This window comes from Anolis sagrei, chromosome 11 (genome assembly GCF_037176765.1).
Source record: "Anolis sagrei isolate rAnoSag1 chromosome 11, rAnoSag1.mat, whole genome shotgun sequence".
Taxonomy (NCBI): Eukaryota; Metazoa; Chordata; class Lepidosauria; order Squamata; family Dactyloidae; genus Anolis; species Anolis sagrei.
In genome coordinates, this window is record NC_090031.1 from 32669358 (window position 1) to 32690402 (window position 21045).

The following is a 21045-nucleotide window of genomic DNA, read 5'->3' on the forward strand; positions in this document are numbered from 1 at the left end:
GAGACATCCATCCCAACGACATCAAAGGATCACTTCACCTAGTAACACCCAACCCAGTGATGTCAGAGGATCACTTCACCTAGCAACATCCGTCCCAGTGACATCAGAGGATCACTTCACCTAGCATCCACACCAGTAACATCAGAGGGTCACTTCACCCAACAACATTCATCCCAGTGACACCAGAGGGTCACTTCACCTTGGAAATATATGCATGTATGTATACACACACATTCACACAGAAATATATCGCAATATTAAAAGCATATTTTATCTTTAAAACCATACAAGAAAAATAAATCCAAAAAATAAAAGAAACATGGAAAACAATGCGAAAAATCGACGACGTGTGGATCACTCTTGCTGTAAAATGTACACAGAAGGGGGGGGGGGCTGCGTTAGTGAAGTTTCTGTATCCACGCCCAAAGCTCAAACCGGGCCCTTCCTTGCCGGCGGAGTCCCTGCTTTCTTCCCTTTCTTCTTCTTGAGCCTCCTCTTCTTTTCCAGGATGTTGCCCCGACCGGCCTTGTTCTCTTTGGACTCGGAGGGAGACTTCTTGGCCGGGGGAGCCCGCTCGGGTCCATCGCCTTCTCCTCCTCCTCCTCCTCGGTTCTTCTTCCTCTTCCTCTTCTTTTTCCCCGCCACGGCCTCCTTGCTCCCGCTCTCGGTGCCTTCCTCCCGGGATGGGACCGGCGCAGCCTTCTTGCGGTTCTTGCGGAGCTTTGTGGCCGGAAGGAAGCCCTTCTTCTTCTGCTTCTTTGGGACCGGATCAGGGTCAGCCACCGGCTTCGGTGGGGCTTTCTCCTTTGCCGGACGCCTGCAAAGGGAAAGCAGAAAGGCACTGGTGAAAATCCCTATACTATAAGTGGGCGTATGGCCACTGTCCACCTGCTTTCTCCCTTCTCCAGCTCTGAGGAGGCCTACCTCGCAATGTCTCCATGGCCAAACTTTGTTGCACTCAGAACACCACTCCAAAACTGGGGAACTCGATGCCAATATTCTTGTGAATATTTCCATGATTATTTTTGTAAATTTATTTCATTGTCAATAGTTCCATGATTATTTTTGTGGACAAAAATATTTACAAAATAATCATGAATTTATTCACCAAAGAAATTTCACAAAAATATTCACGAAAATATTCACAAAACATATTCACAAAATAATCATGAAACTATTCACAAAAATATTCACACAATTCATGAAAATATTCGCAAAAGTAATGAATTAATTCAAAAAAGCAATCACAAAATATTCATGAAAATATTCAAAAAATATTCACAAAATCATGAACCTATTCACAAAAATACTTATGAAAATATTCAGAAAAATATTCACACAAATAATCATGAAACTATTCACAAAAGTAATGAATCAATTCAAAAAAGTTATCACAAAATATTCATGAAAATATTCAGAAACATATTCACAAAATCATGAACCTATTCACAAAAATAGTCATGAAAATATTCAGAAAAGTATTCACACAAATAATCATTAAACTATTCACAAAAGTAATGAATTAATTCACAAAAATAATCACAAAATATTAATGAAAATATTCACACAAATATTCACACAAATAATCATTAAACTATTCACAAAAGTAATGAATTAATTCACAAAAATAATCACAAAATATTAATGAAAATATTCACACAAATATTCACACAAATAATCATTAAACTATTCACAAAAGTAATGAATTAATTCACAAAAATAATCAAAAAATATTCATGAAAATATTCACAAATATATTCACACAAATGATCATGAAACTATTCACGAAAATATTCACAAAAATATTCACACAAATAATCATGAAACTATTCACAAAAGTAATAAATTAATTCACAAAAATATTCAGAAAAATATTCACAAAAATAATCATGAACCTATTCAAAAAATAATCATGAAAATATTCACAAAAATATTCACACAAATAATCATGAAACTATTCACAAAAATAATCATGAAACTATTCACAAAAAGTAAGGAATTAATTCACAAAAATCATCATGAAACTATACACAAAAATATTTGCATAAAATATATTTACAAAATAATCAAATAATATTCACAAAAATATCAGCAAAACATTCACAAAAATAATCATGAAAATATTCACAAAAATAATCATAAAAAAATCACAAAAATATTCATGAAAGTATTCACAAAAATATTTGCATAAAATATATTCACAAAAATAATCATGAAAATATTCAGAAAATTATTTCCATAAAATATATATAAAAAAATATTCGCAAAACATTCACAAAAATAATCATGAAAATATATACACAAAAATAATCATTAAAAAATCACAAAATAACCATGAAACAATTTACAAAGATAATGAAATAAATTCACAAAAAATAAGGAAAATATTTACAAAAATATTCACAAAAACATACACAAAAATATTCAAAAAATACTCACAAAAATTATGATGAAACTTTTCATAAAAATATTCGATATAGCTTTTTGCTGCAGCTAGATTACCAAGTGTGAGATCTTGGAAAGAGGACACTTACGCAAAGCCCAGGAGCTTCATGACGTGCCAGTAGAGGTCGGTGAGCCGGGCGGACTTCCCAAAGCCGGGCTGCTCCCCCAGGACACGCAAAACGGCCGGCAGCTCGGTCAGGTCCACAGCGGGGCCCTGAGAAAGGAAACCCCAAAAAGGAAAGGGTCTGTTAGACACCCTACAAGTCCACTCTGAGCGAGGTTTATTCAAAAGGAGTTGGCCATTCTTTGGGGCCGAGAGAGTGTGACTTGCCCAACGTCAGACCCTTCCCAAGTGTCTAGGACTGTGTGCTGTATCGGCGCATAATGCATACAGATCCGAGTAGGGTGGCCTTTTGCAGCTGACAGGTGATAATTTTGTCAGCGCCGATTGTTTTTAAGTGCAGGCCAAGGTCTTGAGGCACTGCGCCCAGTGTGCCCATCACCACTGGGACCACCTTGACTGGCTTGTGCCAGTGTCTTGTCTTATTATTATTATTATTATTATTATTATTATTATTATGAGACAAATTACCTGTTTAGTGGCCATTTTGATGAGGCAACTCAATAGCTCCAGGCACCGGATGACTTTTTCTTGGTCCACCTTGATCTTGAACTCACCCACGGCCTTCAAAGTCTAAGACAAATGGAAAGAGAGAACTGACCATCGATTCCTTATCATTAATTACACTGATCCTTATCAATATCACCCTCATGGAAATGACTACCATACTTCTTCAAGCCTAAGTTAGGCCTGCAAGTCTCCGGAATCTAGGATTCAGAGATTACTATGTCTAACAGAGACTGGGTGGCCATCTGTTGAGAGGGATCGAATGGTGTCTTCCTTCTTGGCAGAATAAGATTGGACTGGATGGCCCTTGAGGTCAGTCCCACCACTAGGATTCCATGATAGGGATTTTTAACAGAGGCTGGGTGGCCATCTGTTGAGAGGGATCGAATGGTGTCTTCCTTCATAGCAGAAGGAAGCTCGGTCTCTCATTGAACATTGAGTAAACCAAAGTGTTCTTCCAGCATAAGACACCAGCCAATCCATCTGCAATGCCAGAAATACAGCCACCTCTCCACAACAGTGACACTGAAATACAACACCGCCTGAGCTCTGCGAGTGCAGCATTCTTCCGAATGAAGCAGAGAGTGTTTGAGGACCGGGACATCCGTAGGGAAACCAAGGGGCTTGTTAATAAAGCAATTGTCCTCCCAACTCTGGCAGCCACCTCTCCACAAAAGTCAACATTGAATCATAGAATCATAGAATCCAAGAGTTGGAAGAGACCTCCTGGGCCATCCAGTCCAACCCCATTCTGCCAAGAAGCAGGAATATTGCATTCAAAGCACCCCTGACAGATGGCCATCCAGCCTCTGTTTCAAAGCTTCCAAAGAAGGAGCCTCCACCATACTCCGGGGCAGAGAGTTCCACTGCTGAACGGCTCTCACAGTCAGGAAGTTCTTCCTCATGTTCAGATGGAATCTCCTCTCTTGTAGTTTGAAGCCATTGTTCCCTTGCATCCTAATCTCCAAGGAAGCAGAAAGGAAGCTTGCTCCCTCCTCCTCCCTGTGGCTTCCTTTCACATGTTTATACATGGCTATCATATCTCCTCTCAGCCTTCTCTTCTTCAGGCTAAACATGCCCAGCTCCTTAAGCCGCTCCTCATAGGGCTTGTTCTCCAGATCCCTGATTTGCTCCCTCCTCCCTGTGGCTTCCTCTCACATATGTATCATCATATTTATACATGGCTATCATATCCCCTCTCAGCCTTCTCTTCTTCAGGCTAAACATGCCCAGCTCCTTAAGCCGCTCCTCATAGGGCTTGTTCTCCAGACCTTTTATCATTTTATCATTGACACCGAAATACAACACCGCCTGAGCTCTGCAAGTGCAGCATTCTTCAGAATGAAGCAGAGAGTGTTTGAGGACCAGGACATCCGTAGGGAGACCAAGGGGCTTGTTTATAAAGTGACTGTCTTCCCAACCCTGGCAGCCACCTCTCCACAAAAGTCAACATTGACCGAAATACAACACCGTCTGAGCTCTGCGAGTGCAGCATTCTTCCAAATGAAGCAGAGAGTGTTTGAGGACCGGGACATCCGTAGGGAGACCAAGGGGCTTGTTTATAAAGCCATTGTCCTCCCAATCCTGCTATACACCTGTGAAACGTGGACTGTCTATAGATGTCACACTCAACTCCTGGAACGATTCCATTAATGTTGCCTCCAAAAAATCCTGCAAATCTCTTCGGAAGACAGCCTGACAAATGTCAGCATGCTGGAAGAAGACGCAAAGACCACCAGTACTGAAGCGATGCTACTCCACCATCAACTCTGCTGGACTGAATGCCACGTTGTCCGAATGCCAATGATCACCGTCTCCCAATGCCATTACTCTACTCCCAACTCAAAACAATGGGAAACGTAATGTTGGAGGACAGGAAAAGAGACTGAAAGATGGGCTTAAAGATGGCGCAGACACCAAGAACTGGAAAGCCCTGGCCCTTGAGCGCTCTAGCTGGGAGTCAGCTGTGACCAGCAGTGATGCAGAATTCAAAGAGGCAAGAACAGAACTCAAGAATGGGAAACGTAACACTGGTGGGCAGGAAAAGGGACTGAAAGATGGGCTTAAAGCCAACCTTAAGAACTGGGGCACAGACACCGAGAGGGAGTGCTCTAACTGGAAGTCATCTGTGACCAGCAGTGATGCAGAATTCAAAGAGGGACAAATGGAACTCAAGAATGGGAAACATAACATTGGTGGGCAGGAAAAGAGACTGAAAAAGCCAACTGTGGCACAGACACTAAGAACTGGGAAGCTGTCTCCCTTGAGTGCTCTAGCTGGGAGTCAGCTGTGACCAGCAGTGATGCAGAACTCAAAGAGGCATGAACGGAACTCAAGAACGGGAAACATAACATTGGGGGGCTGGAAAAGAGACTGAAAGATGGGCTTAAAACCAACTGTGGTGCAGACACCAAGAACTGGGAAGCTCTGGTCCTTGAGCACTCTAACTGGAAGTCAGCTGTGACCAGCTGTGATGCAGAATTCAGAAAGGCACTAACGGAACTCAAGAACGGGAAACGTAACATTGGTGGGCAGGAAAAGAGACTGAAATATGGGCTTAAAGCCAACTGTGGCTAAGAACTGGGAAGCCGTGTCCCTTCAGTGCTCTAGCTGGGAGTCAGCTGTGACCAGCAGTGATGCAGAATTCAAAAAGGCATGAACAGAACTCAAGAATGGGAAATGTAACATTGGTGGGCAGGAAAAGATACTGAAAGATGGGCATAAAGCCAACCTTAAGAACTGCGGCAGAGACACTGAGAAAGAGAGCGCTCTAACTGGAAATCAGATGTGACCAGCAGTGATGCATAATTCACTGATAATTTCACTGGAGGCAATGCTGATGGAAAGCGTAAAATCTCAGAAGATCCTCACCTTGGTGACTTGCCGGGTGCCGTCTCTCATCAGCTCTTCCCACTCTTTTTCAGACAGCGAGAGCTTGAAATCCCGCATCTGGAGAGCTTTCTGAAGAAGCAAGCAAGCCTGGGCCTGGAATAAAAAAAAAATGGGGGTGAAAACCCAGACACCATATAACACCCCACAACAGGGAATACTGTGAGATTTCTGGGACCTTTAACAGCACTTTGAAATATCTACTATCTATGTACGACCTTGTAACAGAGCAAATAAGACTCCCCTCGGGCACGCTTGATGGACTCTGTGAAAATGTGCCAGTGTGTGAATCCGTGGAGCTCCTCTCCCTTTAAAAGCCCGAGCTCTCTCCACGCATCAAGTGGTAAATATAATTCAGGCGCAGGAGAGTACTTACTCAACCTTGCAGTCCTTGCGGACGTATATATTTTTCGCTGAGAGACGCAAAGGGGTTGAGAGACAGGTTGGCTACGCTCTGGCGAGCAAGGCGAGCTCTCATTATCCCGTTTCGTGGCAAAGGGAGATAAGGAACCCGGAATTTATTTACCGGAATGGCTTAGAAGATCGACTTGCAAAAGTAGAGGAGCTATTTATTTATCGTATCTGGAGCAAACCAAGGGTAGAGTTGTAATGTATTTAAAAACCCACAAAGTTTGAAAACTTAAATTCTTGGGTGGTGATGGCGCAGTCGTCAGCATATATGAAACTCTCTGTTCTTCCTGGTAGTGGCTGCTTATTTGTGTCAATGTTAAACATGGATGGAGCAAGCACACTCCTTTCTTTCCCCATAGAATCCTAGAGTTGGAAGAGACCTCGTGGGCCATCCAGTCTAACCACATTCCACCAAGAATCAGGTAAACCTCCCAACAAAGGATTCCCCCAGGTAGTAAGAAGCCAGGCCTTGAAACCGCAAGGCCATTCACCACCAAGAAGCCAGAAAACCTCCCAACAAAGGATTCCCCCAGGTAGTAAGAAGCCAGGCCGTGAAACTGTAAGGCCATTCACCACCAAGAAGCAGGAAAACCTCCCAACAAAGGATTCCCCCAGGCAGTAAGAAGCCAGGCCTTGAAACTGCAAGGGCATTCACCACCAAGAAGCTGGAAAACCTCCCAACAAAGGATTCCCCCAGGCAGTAAGAAGCCAGGCCTTGAAACCGCAAGGCCATTCACCACCAAGAAGCAGGAAAACCTCCCAACAAAGGATTCCCCCAGGCAGTAAGAAGCCAGGCCTTGAAACCGCAAGGCCATTCACCACCACGAAGCAGGGAAACCTCCCAACAAAGGATTCCCCCAGACAGTAAGAAGCCAGGCCTTGAAATCGCAAGGGAATTCACCACCAAGAATCAGGAAAACCTCCCAACAAAGGATTCCCCCAGGCAGTAAGAAGCCAGGCCTTGAAACCGCAAGGCCATTCACCACCAAGATGCAGGAAAACCTCCCAACAAAGGATTCCCCCAGGCAGTAAGAAGCCAGGCCTTGAAACCGCAAGGCCATTCACCACCAAGATGCAGGAAAACCTCCCAACAAAGGATTCCCCCAGGCAGTAAGAAGCCAGGCCTTGAAACCGCAAGGCCATTCACCACCATGAAGCAGGAAAACCTCCCAATAAAGGATTCCCTCAGGCAGTAAGAAGCCAGGCCTTGAAAATGCAAGGCCATTCAATGCTAAGCAAGGTGGCCAACTGCAACATTCACACCTACCTCAAGCAGTTCTTTTTCCCACCCTGGATATCATTCCATAGATAGATAAAACCAATTTTCCAAGTTTCCAACAGACCTCACAACCTCTGAGGATGCTTGCCTTGGATGTGGGTGAAATGTCAGGAGGGAATGCTTCTGGAACATGGCCAGGTAGCCCGGGAAACTCACCACAAACCCTGTGATTCTGGCCATGAAAGCCTTCAACAACACACTAACGATAATGTTTTAATCAAACCTGAAAATGTGCATTCCCCTTTCTGGTTCCAGGTTGTCTCCACCAGCGTTTACTCACCTGTTGCGGCTGCCGGGCTCCCTCCGTGATTGACTTGACCACAGTGGGGATCAGCTGCTTGCAAATGACCTTCAGGAAAAAAAGAAGAAGTCATTAGCGGTCAGACCGAGTGTGGACATGGAGACATTGTAAGGAAGGCCTCCTCAGAGCTGGAGAAGGGAGAAAGGAGGTCTTCTCGGAGCTGGAAAATGAACAAAGAAGTCCTCATCAGAGCTGGAGAAGGAAGAAAAGAGGTCCCCTCAGAGCTGGAGGAGAAAGGAGGCCTCCTCAGAGCTAGAAAAGGGAGAAAGGACGTCCTCTCAGAGCTGGAGAAAGAACAAAGGAGACCTCATTGAAACTTGAGAAAGGACAACTGAGGTCCTCTCAGATCTGGAGGAGAAAGGAGGCCTCCTCAGAGCTGGAGAGAGAACAAAGAAGGCCTCATCAAAGCTGCAGGAGGAGAAAAGGAGAGTTCCAAAGAGCTGGAGGAGAAAGGAGGCCTCCTCAGAGCTGGAGAAAGGACAAACGAGGCCTCCTCAGAGCTGGAGAAAAAACAAAGGAGACCTCATCAGAGCTGGAGAAGGAAGAAAGGAGGCCTCCTCAGAGCTGGAGAAAGGACAAACGAGGCCTCCTCAGAGCTGGAGAAGGGAGAAAGGAGGTCCTCTCAGAGCTGGAAAATGAACAATGAAGGTCTCATCAGAGCTGGAGAAGGAAGAAAGGATGTCCCCTCAGAGGTGGAGGAGAAAGGAAGCCTCCTCAAATCTGGAGAAGGGAGAAAGGAGGTCCTCTCAGAACTTGAGAAAGAACAAAGGAGACCTCATCGGAACCTGAGAAAGGACAACGGAGGTCCTCTCAGAGCTGGAGGAGAAAGGAGGCCTCCTCAGAGCTGGAGAGAGAACAAAGGAGACCTCCCCAGAGCTGGAGAAGGAGGAAAGGAGGTCCTCTCAGAGCTGAAGGAGAAAGGAGGCCTCCTCAGAGCTGGAAATAGAACAAAGGAGGCCTCCTCAGAGCTGGAAATAGAACAAAGGAGGCCTCCCCAGAGTTGGAGAAGGAGGAGAGGAGGTCCTCTCAGAGCTGGAGAAGGCAGGCCTCCTCAAAGCAGGAGAAGGGGGAAAGGAGGCCTTCTCAGAGCTGGAAAAAGCACAAAGGAGGCTTCATCAGAGCTGGAGAAGGAAGAAAGGAGGTCCTCTCAGAGCTGGAGGAGAAAGGAGGCCTCCTCAGAGCTGGAGAAAGGACAAAGGAGACCTCATCAGAGCTGGAGAAGAAAGAAAGGAGGTCCTCTCAGAGCTGGAGGAGAAAGGAGGCCTCATCAGAGCTGGAGAAGGGCCAGCAATGGTTCCAAGTGACACTAGGATGCTGCCAGTGCTGAGACAAGAATGGATTTTGATGCACACGCATGAACCCAAGAGGCTCTTCTGCTTCCTTACCGGGTGGCGCTCGAAAAGATCAAGGAACATGGATCCCGTCAGCGGGCTTTTGCGCTTGTTGAAGAAGAGGCTCAAGGCCTCCTTGTACGCGGTGGCCGCTCGCTCCAGATCCAGGCTGCCGGCAGGAGGCTGCGGGGAAAGGAAGAGGCAGGAGGTTGAGTGCATCCACCCTCACGGCCCTGGAACCGCTCTGGAACCGGTTCCATCCTCACGGCCCTGGAACCGCTCTGGGGAACAACCAATGATGATGGGCCTTACCTGGGCAACCGGCACATCACTTCCTCCGCTGCTGTTTGGCTTCTTTTTTGGTGTCGCTTCGGGAGCTGCCACGTTCCCCTTCAGCACTCGGCAGAGGTACAAGGAGGCACTAAATGGAGAAGGAACAAAGGGAGGAAAGCAAAAAGGTGTCAGCATAGCATCAGCCAGGCAGGAAGACACCCTCAAAGCCCTCCCGAAAGATGGCCATCCAGCCAGAGAAGGACACTCCACTAGCCTCCTAGGAAGCCTAACCTTCACAACAGTTGGAAGAGACCCCCAGAGGGCATCTAGTCCAACCCCCGTCAGCCAGGCAGGAAGACACACTCAAAGCCCTCCTGAAAGATGGCCATCCAGCCAGAAAAGGAAGCTTCACTGGACTCTAGGAAGTTGGAAGAGACTCTCAGAGGGCATCTAGTCCAACCCCCGTCAGCTAGGTATGGAGACACACTCAAAGCCCTCCCAAAAGATGGCCATCCAGACAGAGATGGGAAACTCCATTGGAGTCTAGGATGTTGGAAGAGACCCTCAGAGGGCACTTAATCCAACCCCCGTCAGCCAGGCAGGAAGACACAGTCAAAGCCTTTCCAAAAGATGGCCATCCAGCCAGAGAAGAAAACTCCACTGGACTCTAGGAAGTTAGAAGAGACCCCCAGAAGGCATCTAGTCCAACCTTCGTCAGCCAGTCAGGAAGACACACTCAAAGCCCTCCCGAAAGATGGCCAACTCCACTGGACTCCTAGGAAGCCTATACTTCACAACAGTTGGAAGAGATCCCCAGAGGGCATCTAGTCCAACCACCATCAGCCAGTCAGCTCTTCAAGCTTATATATATATATATATATATATATATATATATATATATATAAAATAAAAATATAAAACATAAAACATAAAATATGTGATGTAATGTTATATTATATTAGTGTTGTATAGAACTATTATAAGGGCTTGACTTAACCTCTGGTTTGCCAGTAAAATCAAATGACTTTGTCACGAAAGGATGAATGTATTTAAAAAGCATGTCCCTTGATGTGGAAAGTTTGGGCCAGGACTGAAGGTATGGGACGCCCCAATCTCACCTGAAACAGTACAGGGCGACGGTGGAGTCGCGCTGCTTGCAGGCTCTTTTCACCAGGCTTTCCAGTTGGTCGTGCAGTTCTTCCCGGATGGGTCCGACATTTCTGCAGTACTGCTTCGATCTGCACAAGCTATTCCTGTAAAGCCAAAGCAAAGCCACACGATGCACAACCCACAACATCAGGAAGGCAACACGAACTGGTTGGAAACTAGGCAAGTGAGGTTTATATATCTGTGGAATGATGTCCAGGATAGGAGAAAGAACTCTTGTCTGTTGGAGGCAAGTGCAAATGTTGCAACTAGCCAACTTAATTATCATGGAATGGCCTAGCAGCATCAAAGCCTGGCTGTTTCCTGCCAGGGAGAATCCTTTGTTGGGATTCCTTATTGACCGACTGTCTGCTGTTCCATACTTTGCACTTTAACAACACAACCGTTCAATGCTAAGGCTTCCCATGAAATGGAACTGTAGAGGAGAGTCTACTGAACAAGCCAGTACCTGCCGCATACCAGTACTGCCATCTTCCGAGGAGTTACGAAGGTGGAAGCATTACTTTTCACTTTAACAACACAACCATTGGATGTTAAGGCTTCGTACCAAAATGGAACTGTAGAGGAGAGTCTACTGAACAAGCCAGTACCTGCCACATACCAGTACTGCCATCTGTTGAGGAGTTACAAACGTGGAAGCATTACTTTGCACTTTAACAACACAACCATTCAATGCTAAGGCTTCCCATCAAAATAGGAACTGTAGAGGAGAGTCTACTGAACAAGCCAGTACCTGCCGCATACCAGTACTGCCTTCTGTTGAGGAGTTACTGAGGTGGAGGCAACACTTTTCACTTTAACAACACAACTGTTCGATGCTAAGGCTTTGCACCAAAATGAAACTGTAGAGGAGAGTCTACTGAACAAGCCAGCACCTGCCGCATACCAGTACTGCCATCTGTTGAGGAGTTACGAAGGTGGAGGCAACACTTTTCACTTTAACAACACAACCATTCCATGCTAAGGCTTCCCATCAAAATAGGAACTGTAGAGGAGAGTCTACTGAACAAGCCAGTACCTGCCGCATACCAGTACGGCCTTCTGTTGAGGAGTCACTGAGGTGGAGGCAACACTTTTCACTTTAACAACACAACCATACAATGCTAAGGCTTCCCACCAAAATGGAACTGTAGAGGAGAGTCTACTGAACAAGCCAGCACCTGCCGCATACCAGTACTGCCATCTGTTGAGGAGTTACGAAGGTGGAGGCAACACTTTTCACTTTAACAACACAACCGTTGAATGCTAAGGCTTCCCACCAAAATGGAACTGCAGCTTCACACATTAAGTTTTGCACCCGTGCGTTGCCTCCTTCGACTCACGTGAAGATGTCGGCCGTCTTCCGGAGGTAGTCCTGCTCTTGCTTGTCGGAGTCGGAGCTCATGCTCTGCTCAATGACGGAGAGGAGCGGCTCGATGACGCGAAAGACCAGGGGGTTCTCCGGCTGCTTCGCCAGAAACACCTCCACCAAGTCCAGGACCTGGAAGGAGAAGCACAGAAATGGACAAGGAGGCACACAGAGGTGGACAGTACTTACAAAACTAGGGGTCGCTGGTGTTTTGCTTCTAAAGTGTTGCTAAAGTTCTGGTGGTGAAAATTTCAGAACCCTAACAAAACTTTCAAAATTTCATTATTGGAGATGTTTATGACAGAATCAATTAGAAACTGCCATTTACTAGCTGGTTCATTTGGGGGTGCTGATGCTTTGCTTCTAAAGTGTTGCTAAAGTTCTTGTGGTGAAAATTCCAGAACTCTAACAAAACTTTCAAAATTTCATTGGAGATGTTTATGACAGAATCAATTAGAAACTGCCATTTACTAGCTGGTTCATTTGGGGGCGCTGGTGCTTTGCTTCTAAAGTGTTGCTAAAGTTCTTATGGCGAAAATTTCAGAACTCTAACAAAACTTTCAAAATTTCATTATTGGAGATGTTTATGACAGAATCAATTAGAAACTGCCATTTACTAGCTGGTTCATTTGGGGGTGCTGGTGCTTTGCTTCTAAAGTGTTGCTAAAGTTCTGGTGGTGAAAATTTTAGAACTCTAACAATACTTTCAAAATTTCATTATTTCGTTATTGGGGATTTTTATGACAGAACCAATTGGAAACTGCCATTTACTAGCTGGTTCATTTGGGGGTGCTGGTGCTTTGCTTCTAAAGTGTTGCTAAAGTTCTGGTGGCGAAAATTTTAGAACTCTAACAAAACTTTCAAAATTTCATTATTGGAGGTTTTTATGACAGAACCAATTAGACACTGCCATTTACTAGCTGGTTCATTTGGGGGTGCTGGTGCTTTGCTTCTAAAGTGTTGCTAAAATTCTGGTGGCGAAAATTTCAGAACCCTAACAAAACTTTCGAAATTTCGTTATTGGAGATTTTTATGACAGAACCAATTAGAAACTGCCATTTACTAGCTGGTTCATTTGGGGGTGCTGGTGCTTTGCTTCTAAAGTGTTGCTAAAGTTCTGGTGGCGAAAATTTCAGAACCCTAACAAAACTTTCAAAATTTCATTATTATTTCATTATTGGGGATTTTTATGACAGAACCAATTAGAAACTGCCATTTTCTAGCTGGTTCACTTGAGAATTATCTAAGCTCCGAGACTTTAGTTGGCCCTTTTCCTGTACTTACAACACTTTAATGGCCAAGGGCGTCACCCCGCCAACCCAGCCCTCTGACTATCGCACTTTCCCTTGGCCCTTCCAAGGAATCATTGCACTTACTCTGAGCCTGAACCCAGTTTTAAATTGGCCAAGCAGGGCATTGTTTTTATGATGTTTAATTGATTTTAATTATTTATTATTTATTGTTATTGGTTGTTTTTACTGTTTTATTTGTAATCCTTCGGCTTGTCCTTCTGTAAGCCGCCCGAGTTCCTTTGGGGAGATGGAGGCAGGGTATAAAAATAAAATTATTATTATTATTATAATATAGGATTGTTATGAAAATTGGAAACGGCTATATGACTTGTGATTGTGCGATTTGTTCTATGTGATTATGTAATTTTGATTAATATAACTGTTTAATTGTTATGTAATGGGATTTCATATTGTTGGTTTATATTGTTGTTATTGATACTGTTGGCATTGATTTGTTGCCTGTGTTAGCCGCCCTGAGTCCCCCCTCGGGGGTGAGAAGGGCGGGGTAGAAATGATGTAAATAAATAAAAATAAATAAATTATTATTATTATTATTATATATATTATTATTATATAATTATATATATATATTATATTATTATATTATTATTATAATAATATTATATTATTATTATATTATTATATTATATATTATTATATATTATATTATTATGTATAATTATTATGGAGGCAGGGTATAAAAATAAAATTGTTGTTGTTATTATTATTATAACAAAATTTTGTAAGTTTTGTTAGAGTTCTGAAATTTTCACCACCAGAACTTTAGCCACACTTTAGAACAGTGATTCCCAACCTTTCTAATGCCGTGACCCCTAAATAAAGTTCCTCATGTTGTGGTGACCCACAACCATATTTTTGTTGCTACCTCATAACGGTAACTTTGCTACTCTTATGAAGCATAATGGAAATATCTGATCTGCAGGATGTATTTTCATTGTTCTAAATTGAACATAGTTAAAGCATAGTGACTGATCACAAAACAGTATGGACAATGGATGATGGGATTTGCAGTACCTTCAACCGATTCACCTCCAAGTTCCACAGACCACTGAGACCCCTACAAATTATTGACCTGGAACAAACTTAGCACAAAGAACCCCCAATGACCAACAGAAAATACTGGAGGAATTGAGAATGATTTACGAAAGATGTAGTTCACCTTCATATGGAGAGCGCTGTGAACCCAAACAACTGTACATTTGGACCCAACTTGGCACAAATACTCAATATGTCCAAATTTGAACACTTCACGACCCCCCCCCCGAAAATGGCCCAACGACCCCCCTGGGGGTCGCGACCCCCAGGTTGAGAACCGCTGCTTTAGAAGCAAAGCACCAGCGCCCTCTAGTGTTGTAACTACTTAAGTACCATTTAGAAGCATAGATTGCCCATGCCTAATAATCCTCTCCTGAGGAATCTGTACAAGGACCAAGGAGCAACAGTCAGAACTGACCACAGAACAACAGACTGGTTCAAGATTGGGAAAGGCATACGGCAAGGCTGTATACTCTCACCCAACCTCTTTAACTCATATGCAGAACACATCATGCGATGTGCGGGGCTGGATGAATGCAAAGCTGGGGTGAAAATTGCTGGAAGAAACATTAACAACCTCAGATATGCAGATGACACCACTCTGATGGCCGAAAGCGAGGAGGAGCTGAGGAACCTTCTAATCAAGGCGAAAGAAGAAAGCGCAAAAGCCGGGTTGCAGCTAAACGTCAAAAAAACCAAGATTATGGCAACAAGAATGATTGACAACTGGGAAACAGAGGGAGAAAACGTGGAGGCCGTGGCAGACTTTGTATTTCTAGGTGCAAAGATGAGTGCAGATGCAGACTGTGGCCAGGAAATCAGAAGACGCTTCCTTCTTGGGAGGAGAGCAATGTCCAGTCTCGATAAAATAGTGAAGAGTAGAGACATCAGACTGGCAACCAAGATCCATTGCCTAGTCCAAGCCATGGTCTTCCCTGTAGTCACCTACGGATGTGAGAGCTGGACCTTCGGGAAGGCTGAGCGAAGGAAGAGAGATGCTTTTGAGCTGTGGTGCTGGAGGAAAGTTCTGAGAGTGCCTTGGACTGCGAGAAGATCCAACCAGTCCATCCTCCAGGAAAGAAAGCCCGGCTGCTCACTGGAGGGAAGGAGACGAGAGGGGGAAAGCTGAAGTCCTTTGGCCACATCATGAGGAGACAGCAAAGCCTAGTGAAGGGAATGATGCTGGGGAAAGTGGAAGGCAAAAGGAAGAGGGGCCGACCAAGGGCAAGATGGATGGATGGCATCCTTGAAGTGACTGGACTGACCTTGAGGGAGCTGGGGGTGGCAACGGCCGACAGGGAGCTCTGGCGTAAGCTGGTCCATGAGGTCACGAAGAGTCGGAGACGACTGAACGAATGAACAACAACAATATTACGGAATCATAGATAGGGGCCGAGGTAGCACAGCAAGTTAAACCGCTTGCTGCAGAAAAACTTGCTGACTGGAAGGTTGGGAGTTTGAAACCGCGTGACCTCCACAAAAGACCTCCACAAAAGATGGAATTGGACCAAACCTGGCACACAGAGCGCCCCATGATGAGGAAAAAAATGTAGTTAATATTTAGCACACTCTCAGGAGATTGGAGGGACTCCTCCTCAGGCAAAAGGCCTTGCCTCCTACCTTGATTTTGAACTCCCGCCGCAGGATCTTCTCCTTCCGCATTTTTTCCTTCTCGTCCTTTTTGGCCTGGACCCGCTTCCGCTGCTCGGCAAAGAGGGCCGAGAGGTTCCCATCGAGGGACATCATGGTCTCGTCGTCCAAGTCATCGTCGCTGTCATCCCCGCCCTTGGATTCGACAAACGGACAAAGTGAAAAGCGGTCCAGGAAGAGGCTTGGCAGCACGGAAAGTGATATCGAGGGAGTTAAAGCGTTGAAGCCCAGAAAAGGACAGGGCCCTGATGGGGTGGTTTAGATGAAACCGGCAGCCATTTGGGAGCTCCTGCTTACGTGCTCCCTTCAGGGTTTGTGTCCAGATGGATTTGTTTTGAGATTTCAAGGGGTCGTAGATTACAGGCCATCCCCGTGTTACAAACATCCGACTTACGAACGACTCCTAGGGAGTTAAAGCGTTGAAGCTTAGAAAAGGACAGGGCCCTGATGGGATGGTCTGGATGAAACCGGCAGCCGTTTGGGAGCTCCTGCTTACGTGCTCCCTCCTGGGTTTGTGTCCAGATAGATTAGTTTTAGGATTTCAAGGGGGTGTTTTAGATTACAGGCCGTCCCCGTGTTACAAACATCCAATTTACAAATGACTCCTAGGGAGTTAAAGCATTGAAGCCCAGAAAAGGACAGGGCCCTGATGGGATGGTCTGGATGAAACTGGCAGCCATTTTGGAGCTCCTGCATACGTGCTCCCTCCAGGGTTAGTTTCCAAATGGATTTGTTTTAGGATTTCAAGGGGTGGTTTTAGATTACAGGTCATCCCCGTGTTACAAACATCTGACTTACAAACGACTCCTAGGGAGTTAAAGCATTGAAGCCCAGGAAAGGACAGGGCCCTGATGGGGTGGTTTAGATGAAACCGGCAGCCGTTTTATTTATTTATTTATTTATTTTGGTTTCTTCTACCTCACCCTTCTCACCCTGGAGGAGACTCAGGGCGGCTTACAAAGGCACAATTCGATGCCAACATCACATAACAGCAGTAAAACAAAATAACATCAGTTAAACAGTTGAACAGTTAAACAATACTTCCTGCATTACAACCCTAAAACCAATAAAACCAATAAAACCAATAAAACACTACAAACCTAATTACTCCTCATAGACGGTGAGCGTTCGCTATCTCATAGTCCAAATTCCAATTCCACATTGTCAATCCTGTCAGTCCTAGTCGTTTGATTGTCCTTACCTAGTTGTCACATGGCCCAAAGGCCTGGTCCCACAACCACGTCTTTACTTTCCTCCTGAAGGAGAGGAGGGATGTTGATGCCCTAATTTCTCCCGGGAGTGAGTTCCACAGGTGAGGGGCCACCACCGAGAAGGCCCTGCTCCTCGTCCCCACCAACCTCACTTGTGATAGCGGTGGGGTCGAGAGCAGGGCCTCCCCAGATGATCTCAGACTCCGGGGTGGGACGTAGAGGGAGATATGTTCGGACAGATACACTGGACCGGAACCGTACAGGGTTTTGTAGGTCAAAACCAGCTTGAATTGTGCTTGGAACTGAACCGGCAGCCAGTGGAGCTGACACAGCAGGGGGGTGGTGTGCTCCCTGTATGACACTCCGGTGAGTAATCTGGCTGCCGCTCGCTGGACCATTTGAAGTTTCTGAACAGTCTTCAAGGGCAACCCCACGTAGAGTGCGTTGCAGTAGTCTATTCGGGATGCAACAAGAGCGTGGACCACTGTGGCCAGATCAGGCTTCCCAAGGTACGAGTGCAGCTGGCACACAAGCTTTAATTGTGCAAAAGCTCTCCCGGCCACTGCTGAAACCTGGGGTTCCAGGCTCAGCAATGAATCCAGGATCAGTCCCAAGCTGCGAACCTGCGTCTTCAGGGGGAGTGGAACCCCATCTAACACAGGCTGTAACCCTATGCCCTGTTCGGCCTTACGACTGGAGCTCCTGCTTACGTGCTCCCTTCAGGGTTTGTGTCCAGATGGATTTGTTTTGGGATTTCAAGGGGTGGTTTTAGATTACAAGCCATCCCCGTGTTACAAACATCCGACTTACAAACGACTCCTAGGGAGTTAAAGAGTTGAAGCTCAGAAAAGGGCAGGGCCCTGATGGGGTGGTTTACATGAAACCGGCAGCCGTTTGGGAGCTCCTGCTTACATGCTCCCTCCTGGATTTGTTTCCAGATGGATTTGTTTTGGGATTTCAAGGGGTGGTTTTAGATTACAGGCTGTCCCCATGTTACAAATATCTGACTTACAAACGACTCCTAATGGGGCTGAGACAACAGGAAAAGCAGAATTTGCACAGGAAAAATCACTAATAATAATAATAATAATAAATAATGCTCCTTGACTCAGTTCAGAAGTGGATTTCCCTTCCTTCTGAGGGGAAGATTCCTCTCAATTCCTGTTGTATCTGCCACGTTCTTAACTAGGAGTCGGATGTATGTAACTCGGGGACGGCCTGTAATTCCTCAGCAAAGCAAAGATGATGTTTCCTTGAGAAGGATTTGGGTTATCATGGCGCAGGTCAATGACCCCCGGGACCCCTGTGCTGCCCTCCCCTTCTTTGCCCACTGACCAGTGCATTGCCAGCCTGCAAAACGTTGGTCAGCATGGAGCGGAAGGCCTCGTCCGCCTCGCCCTCGTCTTCGCTCTCCGTCTCCGGAGCGTTGTCCTCCTCAGAGCTGTCTTCCTCGGCGGAACTCTCTCCGCTCATCCCATCGTCGCTCTCCTCCAAAAGAGAGAAAGAAAAGGTAAGGAATTTTCAAAAAGAGCACGTCCTTCCATCGGGAAGCAAAAACCTTTCTATCCAGAATAGGCTTTAAAAGAGGAAGGTTTTAAAGGTCAAGTCAAGGGGTGATGCGACTGGAGCATTGTGTATGTTTTCAATCCGTTTATGTGGGGTTTAACTGTGAATGTTTCAGGCCATTGATATGCTTCTTCTCTCCACAAAGGAGACTCAAGTCTACAAACATACACCCAACTTAAAATCTTGGTGGGGTATCGGGGTCATTGACCGAGGAGGATGGGAGTTGTAGTCCACCCACATCCAAAGAGCCATGCATCCTACCTACTAATGTATTATTATTGTTGCTGGTATTATCATTATAATTATATTTATTTTTGGAGGGGAAAGGGGAGTGCGACCATTATGCGGTGAAAAAAATGTTTTTTTTTAAAGTCCTGTCTTACCCCCGAGACCAGTGGTTCTCAACCTTCCTAATGCCACGACCCCTTAATCCGCTTCCTCATGTTATGGTGACCCCCAACCATAAAATTAGCTTCATTGCTACTTCATAACTGTCATTTTGCTGCTGTTATGAATAGTAATGTAAATATCTGAGATGCAGGATGTATTTTCATACACTGGACCAAATTTGGCACAAATACCCGATACTGGTGGGGTTGGGGAGGGATTGATTTGGTCATTTGGGAGTTGTAGTTGCTGGGATTTATAGTTCACCTACAATCAGATAGCATTCTGAACTCCACCAATGATGGAATTGAATCAAACTTGGCACACAGAACTCCCATGACCAACAGAAAATACTGGAAGGGTTTGGTGGGCATTGACCTTGAGTTTGGGAGTTGTAGTTCACCTACATCAAGAGAGCACTGTGGACTCAAACAATGATGGATCTGGACCAAACTTGGCACGAATCTCAATATGCCCAAATGTAAACACTGGTGGAGTTTGGGGGAAATAGACCTTGACATTTGGGAGGTGCAATTGCTGGGATTTATAGTTCACCTACAATCAAAGAGCATTCTGAACCCTACCAATGACTGAATTGGGCCAAACTTCCCACACAGAACCTCCATGACGAACAGAATATACTGTGTTTTCTGGTGGTCTTTGGTGACCCCTCTGACATCCCCCTCGCAACCCCTCCAAGGGTCTCGACCCCCAGGTTGAGAAACACAGCTGAGAAAAGAGGAGTTATGTGTTGAATAATAGTGTTACATAGTGCTATAGGATGCTGGGAGTTTGGTTTCTGACCCTTCTGGTTGGAGAGGAGTTCTTTCCTCGGAAATCTCAGTCCCTTGCTTACCTAATTCAGGTGGCAAAGAAGAGGAGCCCAAATGGGTGGAGGTGATTGTGGATGTCCTCCTCTCCCTGAACCTTCAATGAATTTTTCACCGGACCATGCATAAAATCCCCAAACTAATAATGACGAATTGTAATGTTTATCCTAAGAAAACTCTTCAACAAAACTAGATTTCTCACCTCATCTGGCAAAGACTTCTTCTTCGTCTTCTGGGCTTCTTCGACAACCACGACTGTGCTTTCTTCATCCTGGTCTTGCTGTGGGTCGAGAACCTTGATGAGAAACAAAGACGTGGCTGTGTAATTTTGTGAAAGATCCGGATCGTAGAACCACAGACGCCGAGGGTTGGCCATCCAAAGACAGTCCCCAAACACTCACGTCCAGAATGAGCCGCAGGGCAGCCTCCGTCATGTGCTGACACACGAGCGCAAACACGCTTCTGCAGACCCGCCGAATCAATGCGCTGGACTGTGCCAGAAGGGAGAGGAGGACCTCCACAATCACCTCCACCCATTCGGGCTCCTCTTCTTCGCCATCTGAATAAGGTAAAGCAAGGGACTGAGATTCCCGGGGAAAGAACTCCTCTCTGACCAGAAGGGTCAGAAACCAAACACCCAGCATCCTATAGCACTACGTAACACTATTATTATTATTATTATTATTATTATTATTATTTTCACCGCATAATGGTCGCACTCCCTTTTCCCCACCAAAATAAATATAATAATAATACCAACCATAACAATAATAATACATTAGTTATAACGATAATACAATAGCACTACATAACACTATTATTATTATTATTATTATTATTATTATTATTATTTTCACCGCATAATGGTCGCACTCCCTTTTCCCCACCAAAATAAATATAATAATAATACCAACCATAACAATAATAATACATTAGTTATAACGATAATACAATAGCATTATGTAACTATTATTATTATTA

The 21045-nt window shown here is 45.1% G+C and overlaps 1 protein-coding gene across 2 annotated transcripts in view; it reads right to left on the bottom strand.

The window, feature by feature from the left end:
* Nucleotides 1–252: 252 nt before the first annotated feature.
* Nucleotides 253–21045, bottom strand: part of MYBBP1A (MYB binding protein 1a) — a 49289-nt gene continuing 28496 nt past the window's right edge. The window contains exons 15-27 of one of the 2 annotated variants that reach the window (XM_060756750.2): nt 20466–20623; nt 20267–20359; nt 18617–18766; nt 16041–16205; nt 12047–12204; nt 10676–10810; nt 9597–9705; nt 9339–9467; nt 7933–8001; nt 5945–6058; nt 3038–3139; nt 2535–2659; nt 253–817 (exon numbers count right to left, since the gene is read on the bottom strand). In XM_060756750.2, coding sequence (XP_060612733.2) covers nt 430–817; nt 2535–2659; nt 3038–3139; nt 5945–6058; nt 7933–8001; nt 9339–9467; nt 9597–9705; nt 10676–10810; nt 12047–12204; nt 16041–16205; nt 18617–18766; nt 20267–20359; nt 20466–20623 — 1895 coding nt within the window. In that variant the 3' untranslated portion in view covers nt 253–429. Of the gene's footprint in view, nt 818–2534; nt 2660–3037; nt 3140–5944; nt 6059–7932; nt 8002–9338; nt 9468–9596; nt 9706–10675; nt 10811–12046; nt 12205–16040; nt 16206–18616; nt 18770–20266; nt 20360–20465; nt 20624–21045 lie in introns of both variants that reach the window. The other variant, XM_060756749.2, reaches the window with a different exon arrangement.